This window comes from Falco punctatus (assembly GCF_963210335.1).
Source record: "Falco punctatus genome assembly, chromosome: 1".
In the NCBI taxonomy this organism is placed as follows: domain Eukaryota; kingdom Metazoa; phylum Chordata; class Aves; order Falconiformes; family Falconidae; genus Falco; species Falco punctatus.
Genome location: NC_137580.1, coordinates 38,124,577 through 38,137,400, shown reverse-complemented (window position 1 = coordinate 38,137,400; position 12,824 = coordinate 38,124,577). Strand labels below are relative to the sequence as shown.

The 12,824-nt window shown below is 49.3% G+C and overlaps 1 protein-coding gene and 1 long non-coding RNA gene across 4 annotated transcripts in view; one reads left to right on the top strand and one right to left on the bottom strand.

The window, feature by feature from the left end:
- Positions 1 to 12,824, top strand: part of LOC308067269 — a 139,221-nt gene that overhangs the window by 100,226 nt on the left and 26,171 nt on the right. The window lies entirely within an intron of this gene.
- ZNF638 (zinc finger protein 638) overlaps positions 1 to 12,824 on the bottom strand; it is a 66,442-nt gene that overhangs the window by 47,910 nt on the left and 5,708 nt on the right. The window contains exon 1 of one of the 3 annotated variants that reach the window (XM_080395662.1): positions 9,828 to 10,084. The exons of 1 other annotated variant lie outside the window; for it this stretch is intronic. In XM_080395662.1, coding sequence (XP_080251788.1) covers positions 9,828 to 10,021 — 194 coding nt within the window. In that variant the 5' untranslated portion in view covers positions 10,022 to 10,084. Of the gene's footprint in view, positions 1 to 9,827; positions 10,085 to 12,824 lie in introns of those variants that run through there. One more of the 3 variants, XM_080395660.1, reaches the window with a different exon arrangement.

The window sequence follows — 12,824 nt, the reverse complement described above, 5'->3', positions numbered from 1 at the left end:
GGCAGAGACACCTTCCACTAGACCAGATCACTCAAAGCCCCATCCAACCATTTGCACAGATGGTGAGTACGGGATGGTCTTGCCCCTCCTCTGGCTCAAGGATACAGCTAGAATTCAGCCCCCAATGTAAGGACATGGACCTGTTGGAGCACATCCAGAGGAGACCATGAAGATGATCAGAGGGTTGGAGCAGCTCTGCTATGGGGACAGGCTGGGAGAGTTAGGGGGGTTCAGCCTGGAGAAAAGGCTGCGGGGAGACCTCAGAGCACCTCCAGTACCTAAAGGGGCTGCAAGAAAGCTGGAGAGGGGCTTTTCACAAGGGCATCTAGGGATAGGACAAGGCAGAATGGCTTTAAGCTGAAAGAGGGGAGATTTAGATTAGCTATTAGCAATATTTAATGTGTAGGTGGCAAGGCACTGGCACAGGTTGCCCAGAGCAGCTGTGGATGCCCCAACCCTGGCAGCATCCAAGGCCAGGCTAGACAGGGCTTGAAGCAACCTGTTCTGTTAGAAGGTGTCCCTGCCCATGGCGGGGGGGCTGGAACTAGATGGTCCCTTCCAACCCAAACCACTTTATAATTCTATGAATAAGCTTTTACCCTCTCCCTGTAACCTTCCTCCCATCCCAGAGGTCCAGTCGCCTGTGTTTTAAGGGTCCAAGGTCCACCTCTAGTGCAGCTCAGCTGTGTGACAGTTTTCTCAGCAGCCTGGTCAACGTTAATAGTTGTAGGAAAGAGCTCTGATATTCTCTCTACAGATGTGTAGAGTTAAAAAAAAGACAGGGGTAGGCAGGATTACAGGCAGACAGGTGTCATTTGCAGCTCAAGAATTCAATAAGAAAACCACCAAGTATGGTAAAAAAAAAAAAATTCTGAAGAAAAAACAACAGGGAGGTGGTGTTAATGGATGACATCAGTGGATGACAGCAAGCTAACAACACTAAGGAGCCGTTTCAGGGAGCAGCAAAGGCCTCTCTTCTGGATGCCCATCTGGTCAGCAAATGCCCTTTGGCTGTCCTATCGGGAACACGTTAATGCCTACAGACCAGCAGTCTGTTAAATCCTACCAGCCTCAGTGCATGTTTAGCAATAAATAATCGTTTTGCATTTTAAAACTCTCTCTAGGCTGCTTGCAGAGTCTCTCTCTGGGCAAGGCAAAAGCCACCTACCCGAAGTGACCCAGAGATGGATGTTAACAAGATGACAATTCACTAAACTGATCTGGAGGTAAGCCAATAAAAATACGTACAAAACTCTCTTACAGGTACAGAAAGCAACAGTCAAAAAGCAGTGGGTACTAGCAGATCTGAAGCAAATAAGAGAAGTTCCTGCAAGCAGAAAATGGGAAATGCAGCACTGACCAACAATGCCACTGACTTCAAGCTCTTTTTTTTTCTCTCACCTTCAACACTAGTACCTACATCTTGAAGCTGTACCATTTCAGTTCAGCTGTCTATCAACAACAGAAACACCTTTAAGTCAGCAGTGCAATACAAAAATCAAACAGCAAAAAATAAAACCTGGAGGCTTACGTTGCAAGTGTGGCAATAAGACTTCGTAAGAATGTGGAAGCTGCTTTCCCTAGTCACAAGAGAAAGCTTTATCTGAGGAGATAGTCCTGCACAGTCACGGAAAGGACAATTCTCTGCTGATTTCTCTCTATAAATGGTGTTGGATTTCCTGGTAACATACCAATTACAGAGTAGTCAAACAAAGACTGCATTTCAATATAAAAACACTTTAGGAACCCGGGCATCCTGCAGAGACCAATACTACTGCTAACCAAATATTCACCCACGGCCAACATCCTCAGGACACCCAGAGCAGTGGCAAGCCCAGGAACCCCACAAGGATCGTCCTGCCTGGACTGACAGAAATGTGATTCTAAACGTGGAGAGGGCTGACCCCAGCCAGCAGTCAAGCACCCACGCAGCTGCTCCCTCACATACCCTCTCCCTAGCGGAACAGGAAAAGGGATAAAGCTCATGGGATGACATAGAGATGGTGCAAGAAATGAAATGGAGGGAGCCAAGCAAAGGCTATCACTCACCGCGTCCTGCAGGCAGGCCAGTGCCCAGCTGAGCTCCAAGCAATTACCTCCTTGGAAGCCAAAATCCTCCTCTTTGCTCCTCCACCCCATTTGTACTGCTGAGCATAACATTACACAATGTGAAACATCCCTTTGGCCGGTTTGGGTTGGCCGTCCCAGCTGCACTCCCTCCCAGCCCACACTCTGGGGTGCAGAAGAAGCCTGGACACTGTGCAAGCAGGGTCCAGCAGCAGCCAAAACACGGGTGCATGACCAACACTGGCTTAGTGATGACAGCTAGCTCCATCCCAGCCAAAGCTGGTACAAAACAAGCCCTACTTCATGCAGTCGGAACATGAAGCATATAGCACCGGTTAGCAAGACACCAACAGAAAGAAAATAAACTAAAGCAAGCCATTACCAGAACAGCTTGATCTCCAGCTCAGTAGGACATTAAGCATTAAACAAACTGCATCTAAACCATACTCCTCCATCGCTGCCGGTCCAACTACATCAAAAATAAGCAACATGAATTCCAGACTCCAAATACGAGAAATTTTGAGACAAGTCAGACTTGTTCCCTAAAATACGAGATCAGCTACACACATTATGACAGCTTGAAAATCAAACCAGATGATCTGTTCCTTGGTTTCCTTCAAACCTACAAAAACTTACTAAAAAGACCACTTCCATTTTGAAAGAAATAGTTTTATTATGTGCATCCTATTATATACTCTGTCATTACCCAACAAGCACCTCCCAAAAAGCAAAATCAACTAACAGAACAAATTCAAGAGTAAGACTGCAGAAATCTGAAGCACTAACTTGTAATTCACTCCTGCCTCTTTAGGACTTCTTTTTTTTCCCCGATATTGCCAGAGCTCAAGCAGACCACTGCTAAAAAGCAGTTAACCAAGATGTTTATCACTGCCTGGCTACAAAGGCGACTACTGAAGGCTCACCCTCTTTGCAGTCAGTCATATTTTTTCTTGCTGCCCAGGCTGAATTCAGTGACAGAGGATAACTGCACAATTTCCTACCTTCAAAACTGCACAGCCACCACAGGTCAGGCCACCCAGAGCACTCCAAAGCAACTGCCCCCAAGTCCTGCCCCACTGCTAACTAGTGAAAATCAGAACCGAGTTCTGTGTGTAAGTCCGTACAAACCGATTACATAAACCTGATGCACAAAATGAGCAACTGCCTGAGCTAAACATAAAATTAATGTTGTCAAGTATTAGTAAGACACTGACAGAAAGTATTACATAGCTGTCTCAAATACGAAAGCACCTAGGAAAAACTAACAGAAGCTAAAGTTTCCTAAATGTAAACAAAACACGATATACATGCATGCAGGGGGCTGACCTCAGCCAGTGGACAAGCACTTGCACAGCTGCTCTCACTCACTGCCCACCACCTCCTCACCTTAGCCAGACCAGGATAGAATAGGAAGAGCAAAAGGCAAGAAAACCTAGGGGTTAACATAAAGACAGTCTAAGAGGTCTTTAGATCCCCCCCCCTCAGAAGTGGGGAAAACAACCACAAGCAAAGCAAAGGCAATCACTAACCTCCATCCACAGGCAGACAGATGCTCAGCCAGGCTGAAAAAACATGACCTTGGAAGTCAAGAAACACCCTTTTCTTCTCCTCTACCCCAGCATTTATTGCCGAGCATGACGTTACACAGCTTGGAACAGCTCTTTGGCCAGTTCGAGTTGGCTGTCCCCTCCCAGCCCCTTGCCCACCCCCAGCCCGCTTGCTTGGAGTGGGGTGGCAGACAAGAAAGCCTTGATGCTGTGCAAGAATTGCCTAGCAGGAGCCAAAACATCAGTGCTTATCTACACTGGTTTAACCACACATCCAAAACATAGCACCAAGCCCCATCCCAGCCAGATCTGGGACCACTTCACAACACAAACCACTGAAATATTCCCAACCCTTGGAGGTGGCCTTGGGTCTCTCCAGGAGTTTTCTGCTCAAGGCTCCCGGGAAGGCTGGGCTGCAGTGCTCCACTCCTTGCAGCTGGGTCCTGTCCAGCCTGGCCCAAGGGCAATCGCACCAAACATATGCTGCTGGATCCGTCTGAAGGCCAGCCGCAAGGTCCCACTCAAAATAGTTCCTCTTTTGGGTTACTCAACAGAGAGGACTCACAAGCTGACTGCAACCCAGAACATGCAAAACCCACAACGCCTAGGAAAGCTGTGGTTTCTTTTTTGTCAGCTGGTGGGGAGACAGCTATCATTGACAATATCCACAGGGACGTGATGTCCACCCCTCCAGTCCTGAAAACCGGATCTCTTTTGCAGGTACCTTGATCTTGCTCTGTTTTATGGCAAAAACAGCCTTCGGAAGGATCTGGATTATTGCTCTTCCTTTCTCAAACACTTTCTACGCTGTGTTGCTCAACACAGTAATGTTGACAGGGCCTCCCTACTCCTGGTCGGAGCATTCATTACCCGACTCCTGCTACAGCAGACCAATGTCCCTTCATCAAACCAGAAAGGGAACAGGCAACGTCAGCCCTTTGACTGCATCTGGGAAATTGCTTCACAGCACCCAGATAATCCTCCTGGATGGACCCTTTTTAGGTGTTCTGCACAATTCACAACACAGGATCTAGGTCCCCACTTCCTCACATGCTCCCCAGGGAGCTATTGGAGAGGGTCAAGCAGATGCTATCAAGATGATAAGGAAGATGCTCCAGTCCCCTCATGAGGAAAGGCTGAGAGAGCTGGGCCCATTCAGCGTGGAGAAGAGACGATTGAGAAGGGATCATATCAATGGCTACAAATATCTTCAGGGCTGAATGCCAAGAGGATGGGGACAGGCTCTTTTCAGTGGTGCCCAGTGACAGGACAAGGGGCAACAGGCACAAACTGTGACATGGGAAGTTCCACCTGAATGAGGAAGAACTTTTTTACCCTGAGGGTGGCAGAGCCCTGGCACAGGCTGCCCAGAGAGGCTGTGGGGTCTCCTTCCCTGGAGACATTCAAACCCGCCTGGATGTGACTCTGTGCAGCCAGCTCGAGGAGAGCCTGCTTTAGCAAGGGTTAGACTAGGTGATCTCCAGAGGCCCTTCCAACCCCAACCAGTCTGGGATTCTGTGATTCCCCACAGCTGCACAGACAGCATCAGCAGGACCCTCTCCCCTGAGCTGGGAAAGGCCAACTGTGCGGCAACCTTCACAGCTGAGACACCAGCCTGTAGAAGCGAGGAAGAGGAGATTCTATTCCAACCACTTTCTCCACAGCCAGTGCCTTGATGTCTGGCCAGCCCACCATCACCCGGCACTGCTGTATGACACCAGCGCATTCAATACTAACCTCTGCACTGGACATCACTCAGATCCCTGGAGACCTGGTTGCTGTTCACCTCCACCACTTCCCTCAAATAACAGAGAAGGTGGTCTCCACTTGCCACCACTGCCTACCAGATGATCCTTGAGGGGATATCCCCCCTTTAACAGGAGATGCCTGCACTAAGCCTCTGGTCTAGCCATGGTGTTCATATTTTCCTCAGATCCAAGGACCCTCCAGCTCCTTTGATAGCACTGAACATCAGCCTGGAAAGCACAGGTCAGGTCTCAAACCAGCACTAGAAGCCGCTGCCTCTTTTTGGCAGAGACAAGGCATCCCTCCTTCAGGTGGTCTGCCATTTCAGCAGTATTAATGTGCCTGCTCAGCCAAAAACGCCCAGGCCATCCGAGGTGAAAGCTGCTCTAGGCACCCACCCAAAAGCTGGGTGCCACAGGGCACGTTCCCATCTGCCGTCCCCAGCCAAGTGGTTACTGGAGGATCCACCAAGATCTGAATTTGGATCAGTGGATTCACAGTCTGACGAGATGGCAGTGTGTGCAGGACCCTCCTGGCAGGGGGACACTATAACCACCATTACAACAGCCAAATTCAAAACAGCGTTCACAGTACACAACACTACGAACATTTTTGTTACACCAGGATGTTCAAGAAACCAAAGGGCCATTGCAACAATGTTGGCAGGATCTGTCCCAGAGGAGAAGAGGAGGAAGGTGTAATTGCTGTTTATCTGCAGGGGACGGTTCTCAGAGTACTGGGATGACAGCAACGCAGCAGTCAAATACTAGACCAGGCTCAATACCTCACTTTTACCACAGGTTCCCACAAAACAACACAGTAAACAGCAAAGGCTAAAAGCTGCCACTTCAAAGCCCTACCAAGTAGCAGCTGAACAACAAATACAGCATAGCACACTCCAATCAGATCTGTCGTTACATCTCAATCACCCTCATGCCCCTCGCTGAGCTCCAGAAAGGACTGTGGTGTGTTCCATCGGAATACAAGGAAGAACTACTTCACCCTGAGGGTGGCAGAACCCTGGGACACGCTACCCAGAAAGGCTGGGCAGTCTCCCTGGAGACATTCAAACCCATCTGGACACAACTCTGCAGCCTGCTTGAGAGCCTGCTTTAGCAGGGGGTTGGACTGCGTCATCTCCAGAGCTCCCCTCCAACCCTGACCATTCTGTGACTCTGTGTTGCTGGCAGCCAGCAGCCAAACACCCACAGACCTGCCTGCTCACCCCCATTCCCCAGTACAGCAGGATGGGGGAACACAAAGGAGAGAAATCCCATGGTTTAAAATAAAGACAATCTAACAGGTGAAGGAAAGTGAGGGAAAAAAACCAAAACCAAGCAAAGCAAAGGCAATTACTACTCACCACCTCCCACAAGCAGACGAGCACTCTGCCAGGCTTCAAGCAACGTCCTCCTTAGAAGCCAAAAACATCCTTTTCTTCTCCCTCTATCCCAGTTTTTACTGCCAAGCAGGATATTACATGGTATAGAATATCCCTTTAGCCAGTCCAGCTCACAGCTATGTACCCTTCCAGCTTCCCACCTACTCCAGCCTACTGTCAGGAGTGCAGCGGGGAAAGCCTTGACATTGTGCAAGCATTGTTCAGCAACTGCCAAAACACCAGTGGTGATCAACTGTGGTTTAGCCACAAATCCAAAACACAGCTCACGAGCTGCTGCAAGGAGTTAACTCCAGCCCAGCCAGAACCGCTCAGTAACATAATTCACTGAATATTCCAAAGACTATTCCATTCCAGTGTTCATGGCATTCAATGCATCAAGTTTATATTCACACACCAGAAAAAAAAAAAATCAGCACAAATCTTTCAGCAACTAATTCTTAAGACAAAAAAAGGGCATTTTAGCATCTTCATGAACCATTAGCAGCAGCAATCTACTGGCCTTTTCCAATTTTCACTTTACCATGTCAAATTTTAAAGCACTACTGTCCTGGTTTCTGCTGGGATAGTTAATTTTCTTCCTAACAGCTGATGCAGTGCTGTGTTTTGGATTTAGGAGGAGAACACTGTTGATAACATACTGATGTTTTAGTTATTGCTAACTAGTGCTAACTCTAAATCAAAGACTTTTCAGTCTCTGATGCCTTGCCAGTGAAGAGGTGCACAAGAAGCCGGGAGGGAGCAGAGCCAGGACAGCCAACCCAAACTAGCCGAAGGGCTATTCCATACCATGGAACATCATGCCCAGTATATGAACTGGGGAGAATTGGCCAGGGCCTGCTCATCACTGCTCAGGGACCAGCCAGGCATCAGTCAGCAGGTGGTGAGCCACTGTACTGTGCATCACTTGTCTTTCTTGGGTTTATTTCTCTTTTTCTTACCTCCCTTTTCATTATCATTTTATTTCAATTATTAAACTGTTCCTATCTCAACCCACAGCTTTTACCTTTTTTCCCCCAATTCTCCTCCCCATCCCATCGGGGGAGCGAGCGAGTGGCTGCGTGGTGCTTAGTTGCCAGCCAGGGTGAAGCAACAAGCACAAATCCTGCATGCTGCTTCACAAGTACATTTATATACCTGCAACAGCTCTGAGGCGTACAGAGCTCTGCGTGCCTGATGTGGAGATGTACCCCAGCGCACTGCAGACAAAGAGCAAACAGTAATACTTCTGTCTCAAATTCACTAAAAAAAAAATAACCCCAAACTCCATTCACAATGTTTAACTTGATGGCAAAGAAATACGGAAACGTTTTATTTACCGTCAAATGTGAAACACCGGGGGGAAAAAAAAAATAAAGGCCTCAATGTTCTTCCCATTTCATAAACAGACAAGCTCCTTGTCTGGGAAGGGACTAAAACAAGCACAGTTGAGCTTCCACTGAGCTCAGCCCCAAAACCAAACTTCAAGACACTTGGGAAATAGAAGGGAAGAATCCAGCCATATAGCAGGAAGCAGCAGGTTTTACAATCACTTGGAACCCCACCCTGGACAAAAATCACAGTTGTATCAGTAGTCATAGAAGCTGGAGAAGAAAAGATCAGTCTAGTCCCTTACGTCCTCCACCCTTCGAGAGAGCATGATTGTTCTGTTAGTACTGGCAGATTACTTCTTTTTTTTAATCAGAAAAAAAATGCAATTAAAGATACTTCTTGTCCTTGAAGTGTGCCTTTGCAATAGGGAAAATAACTATCTCACTTTTATATCCACCCTCCTGAAGATCTTACAACACAGTTATGATTTAACATTTTAAATGTCTAGTGAATGGTCAAATACCAAGACAGAAGAGCATAACCAAAAACCAAACACACATTTCAACATCAGTTCTCAGCTATAAATCAAGATGGACAAGTGTGGTTTATTTGGTTTTCAAAAAACACATTTTAGTCTGTTAAAAATAATCCTATAGAAAAAGAAATTCTTAAAAAATAACAACCTGTATTAAATTACTGTATTAAAATAATTGCAAGTGAGCAAAAATACTACAGCATTTTGTCTAAGTTGCAAAACAAAGGTCAAATCCCCAAATATGCCAGGTTCCTGGGTAAGCACTACGAACGAGATTATGCTACGGTGCTAAAACACTTTGTCTTGGGTGAAGAGAATTTTTGACATTGTTTTGGTTATTTTGACCAATTCAGATCAACTGCTACCACCTTCAAAGTCAAGAAATGGGACAGCTATCTTGTTAACCCCAACGCACAAGTAGGAGCTACCAGAATACACGTCTACATTCCGAGCTCTCGAAGGATACGGTGATGAAAACCAACCTCCCCAGCTAACCATATGAACGTTACTTCAGCCAACAGCCAGTTCTAACGCCAAAACCACCATTCCCAAACTGCCAGATAACTTTGTTTCCGTGTAACCTACTACGTTTATGGGCTTAACTAAAGGTGTGGGCTTTCACGGAACCACAGCCAGCTGGAACAGAACAGCGGTAAGAACGAGGCAGGCAGCGCGGCCCCCCCAGGTTCACAGGCAGGTAAAAGCCGAGGCTGAGCCAGCACGGGCCGTGCTCCCGCCGCGCCCCGCAGCCGGTGCCGCAGGTAAGCGCCGTACCCGCCGTTTTCATCTCTGCCCGCATTTGCTCCGCTCCTTTTTGCACTGCGAGGGGAACGCATCCAGCCGCCGAGCCGGCGACGCCAGCCGTGCCGCCGGGCGCCTGCAGAGCCAGGCAGGGCGCTCGGGGCCAGCCGGCGCCGTGCTGCACCCCCCGGTAGCAAAATAACGAACCAAACGGCGGGAGGGCGGCGCTCCGCCGCAGCACGCCAGTACCGACCGGTGCGCGGTAAACGAGACCTACCGAGGCCGTTACACCGCCTGTCCCCCCGGCCCCGGATCTGGTGCCGGGACCCGCCAGGAGGCTGCTGGGGGCGAGCGATGCCGGGCCCAGGGGGCTGGGGGAGTGACAGTAGGGCCTCCCTCCGCCGCCGCCATTACGTGCGTCCCCTCAGCCCCCGCTGCGCCGCCACACAGGGGCGGGGGGCGGCCGAAGCCCAGCTCCTACCTCCGGCCAAGCACAGCCGAGCCGCGCTGCTGGCAGCCACCCTCCGCTTCGCCGCTGCCCCGCGCCGCTCCCTCCACCGGGCCGGGCCGCGCCGGGCCGGGCAGCGCGGCCGCCGTGCTGCTGCCCCGAGGAGGGAGACAACGGGCACTGCATATGCGCGCGGCAGAAGGGGCGGTGCGCGGCGGGAGGCGCATGCGCAGAACAGGGCGTGCGCAGGCGCCCCGAGCTCCGCGAGGCCGCGGCGGGGCGGGCCCCGGTGTGGGCACGGTACCCGCGGTGCGCGTGTGCGGCCGCCCGCCCCCGCCCGCGGCAGCAGATGCGCATGCGCCTGGCGGGGGGGGGTGGGGGGGGCGCTCTTGGCGCGGTGCATGCTGGGAGCTCGGCCCTCTATAAGTGCTCCTCCAGGCGGGGTGTGGTGGCTGTTGTGTGGCTATTGGTGTTGGTTTTCTTTAAGTGCTCTTATTGATGCCTTCTGCTCTTTGTAGGCCTGGCATCGTGCCTCCCCTTGTATCCCCCTGTTATTCTTATTTCGTCCTGCTTTCTCTTCGGTTCTCTGCCGAAGGCCTGGGGCCTGCGGTACGGCTGCACCTCAAGGCCGGGGTGAGGGTGCTGGCCCTTCCTTCCCTCCCTGCTGCTGGTAGTTGGCTTGCAGCTATGGAAACTGGAAATACGGAGGTACTGAGCAGCAGTCCTTCCTTGCCTGAGCTGTCCTCAGCGGCAGCAGCTGCTTCTGGAGTTCTCCTTTCAGGTGGCTCCTGCCTTATGCTTCTCTAGCCTCATGTACAGCCCCAGCTGGATGTGTGGATACCCTCTGACTTCATCTTCAAGGTGTCCTGTGCTTGACCAGGAGCTGCCAGGTTTTCCAGTGAAAACCAGCATGCAGTATGAGACTTCTGAGGCACTTGCTCACTGTGGTTGCCTGTGCTGCTGGCTGCAATGGTGTTTGCTTTTGGAGCAGCAGCATTAATATGTGGTACCTCCAACAAGCTTGCTTCCCTGGGGGTATGGTGAGTCAGTGTCCCCAAATACAGACTTCCTTCATTAACTATGGGCTGCGGTGCTGGTTCTGGCCTGAGAAGGAGAGTCTGAAAAGCTCTGTCACTTTGGTTTGCCCTGCAAGGTTTTGGCACAGGGAGCTCCTGTTACTCCAGGCTCCACTGTGCTCTTACCCATGAAGCACCTTCATGAAGTCACACACTCCTCTCTGAGGAGACAGGAGGTTCCTTTAAGAACTGCCACATTATTTCCTGAAAATACGAAAGAGGATGCCAAACCTAACCACAGAGACAGACAGAAATGCTGCATGGTGTCTGCCCCCAAAGCATATGTTGTATAAAGCAGGCCTGTGACCAGCTTTGCCCAAAACCACACCATTTGCTTGTGCAGCAGAGCATATTTTAGAGCTGCTGAAAGCACTGCATCTTGCTGCAAATGTGGCAGACAGCAGGCACCCACTCAGCTGCTTCTTTAGCAGACTGGGAGTAGGCTGAGCAGTGCCAGTGGACTGGCTGCCATGCAGATCTCTCTGGCTGTGCTGCTTTGAAGTTGCTTGGGCGTTTGTCTTTTTTGTTTGAGATCCTGCAGACATTTTGCATACATCTAGCAAAAATGATTCACTGGTGCTGGGTTTTCTGACAGAGCTGGGCTGACACAAAAATAGGTTGCTGGTCTTCATCTCCAAACCTGTTTCAGTTCCTCCCTAGCACATCACAGTCTTGGAAACTCTAAAAGTCTTTAAAAGTTAAGATTTCTATTTCCATTTCTTCTTGGCTTCTGAAACCTGCTTAGAACTGTCTAGTCCTGCAACCCGTGATTTCTGTAGACCACGGCAAGGGGAAGTAAGAAGCTAGGATCTTCTGGAGGCTTGGAAGCTGTATTTCTAAACTTCTGAATCAAATTTACAGCTGAATTATAAGATCTGTGTCTGTTTTGCCATTCTGGGGCCAGCCCAAAGATCTTCGCTGACAAGATACTCTGGAAGGGAAAATCTGCTGTTAACTAAGAGACAGGATCAGCTTTTATGGTGAGACTGTGGGACTCTGACAGAGTTAACTGTGGGTTTAGGAGCATCCCAAGCATGAACTCTGCCCGGCACCTGCTGTGGAAACTTTTAACATCTTGTTGGGAAAGAATCATTTGGGTCAAAGCCTTTATAAAAAGATGAGCACTCTGTCTACATGGAGTGTGAACGTTATCCTGCTCCTGTGGTGCTTCCCTGAAAGCTGTAAAACAAAACAATTGAAAATAAAGTAAATCCGAGTCTAATCACACTGAGGTCCAGGCACAAATGAGGCTGGAATCACATCCAGGGTCTCATTTGCTGAATATCCAGCAGCAGTCTTAAAAGGCATTGTTAAGATGGTAAAACTAAACAAATTAAACATTAAGTCCTTTGGGAATGTAAACATTTGGGCTGCTTGTGCAACCTGACCTGTCCGACATATCCTAGTGTCCAGACACAATCTCCAGTTACATGACAAGACGCTTGAGCCCCAGCAGCTCTGCTGTGAGTGGGGTTGGACACCTGGAGGACCTGTTTGCTGTGGGACTCTGCCTCATTAATTGCAAAATCTGGGAGATGCAAAACGATTGAAGTAGAAGTCTTATAGTTTCATAAAAGCCTCAGCCAGAGTCAGGTCCTAACCTTGCTCCTGTGAAGAAATCCCCATGGCATGCTGGATAGGTCTCTTAATCCAGCTTGTTTTAGGTGTTCGCTGGTTCTTTGCCAAGCTCCCTGAGCTCCTGACACGGTTCCAGGTGTGATGTAGGGTGCTCAGAGTCACAGCTGAAGTCAGGAAGCTGCCCTTTGCAAATGCAATGCTAAGTAGCCTGAGGATATATTGCCAGGCCTTGCTCTTGGACATGGTTTTGATCATTTTAACTGCAAAATGACATGAATGACAAGCATATAAAATTTCATTCTGAATATTTAAAACACAAACAAGGGACGTCCATGTGAGAACAGAAAGAATCTCGCTCTTACTAAGGGTGCTTAGT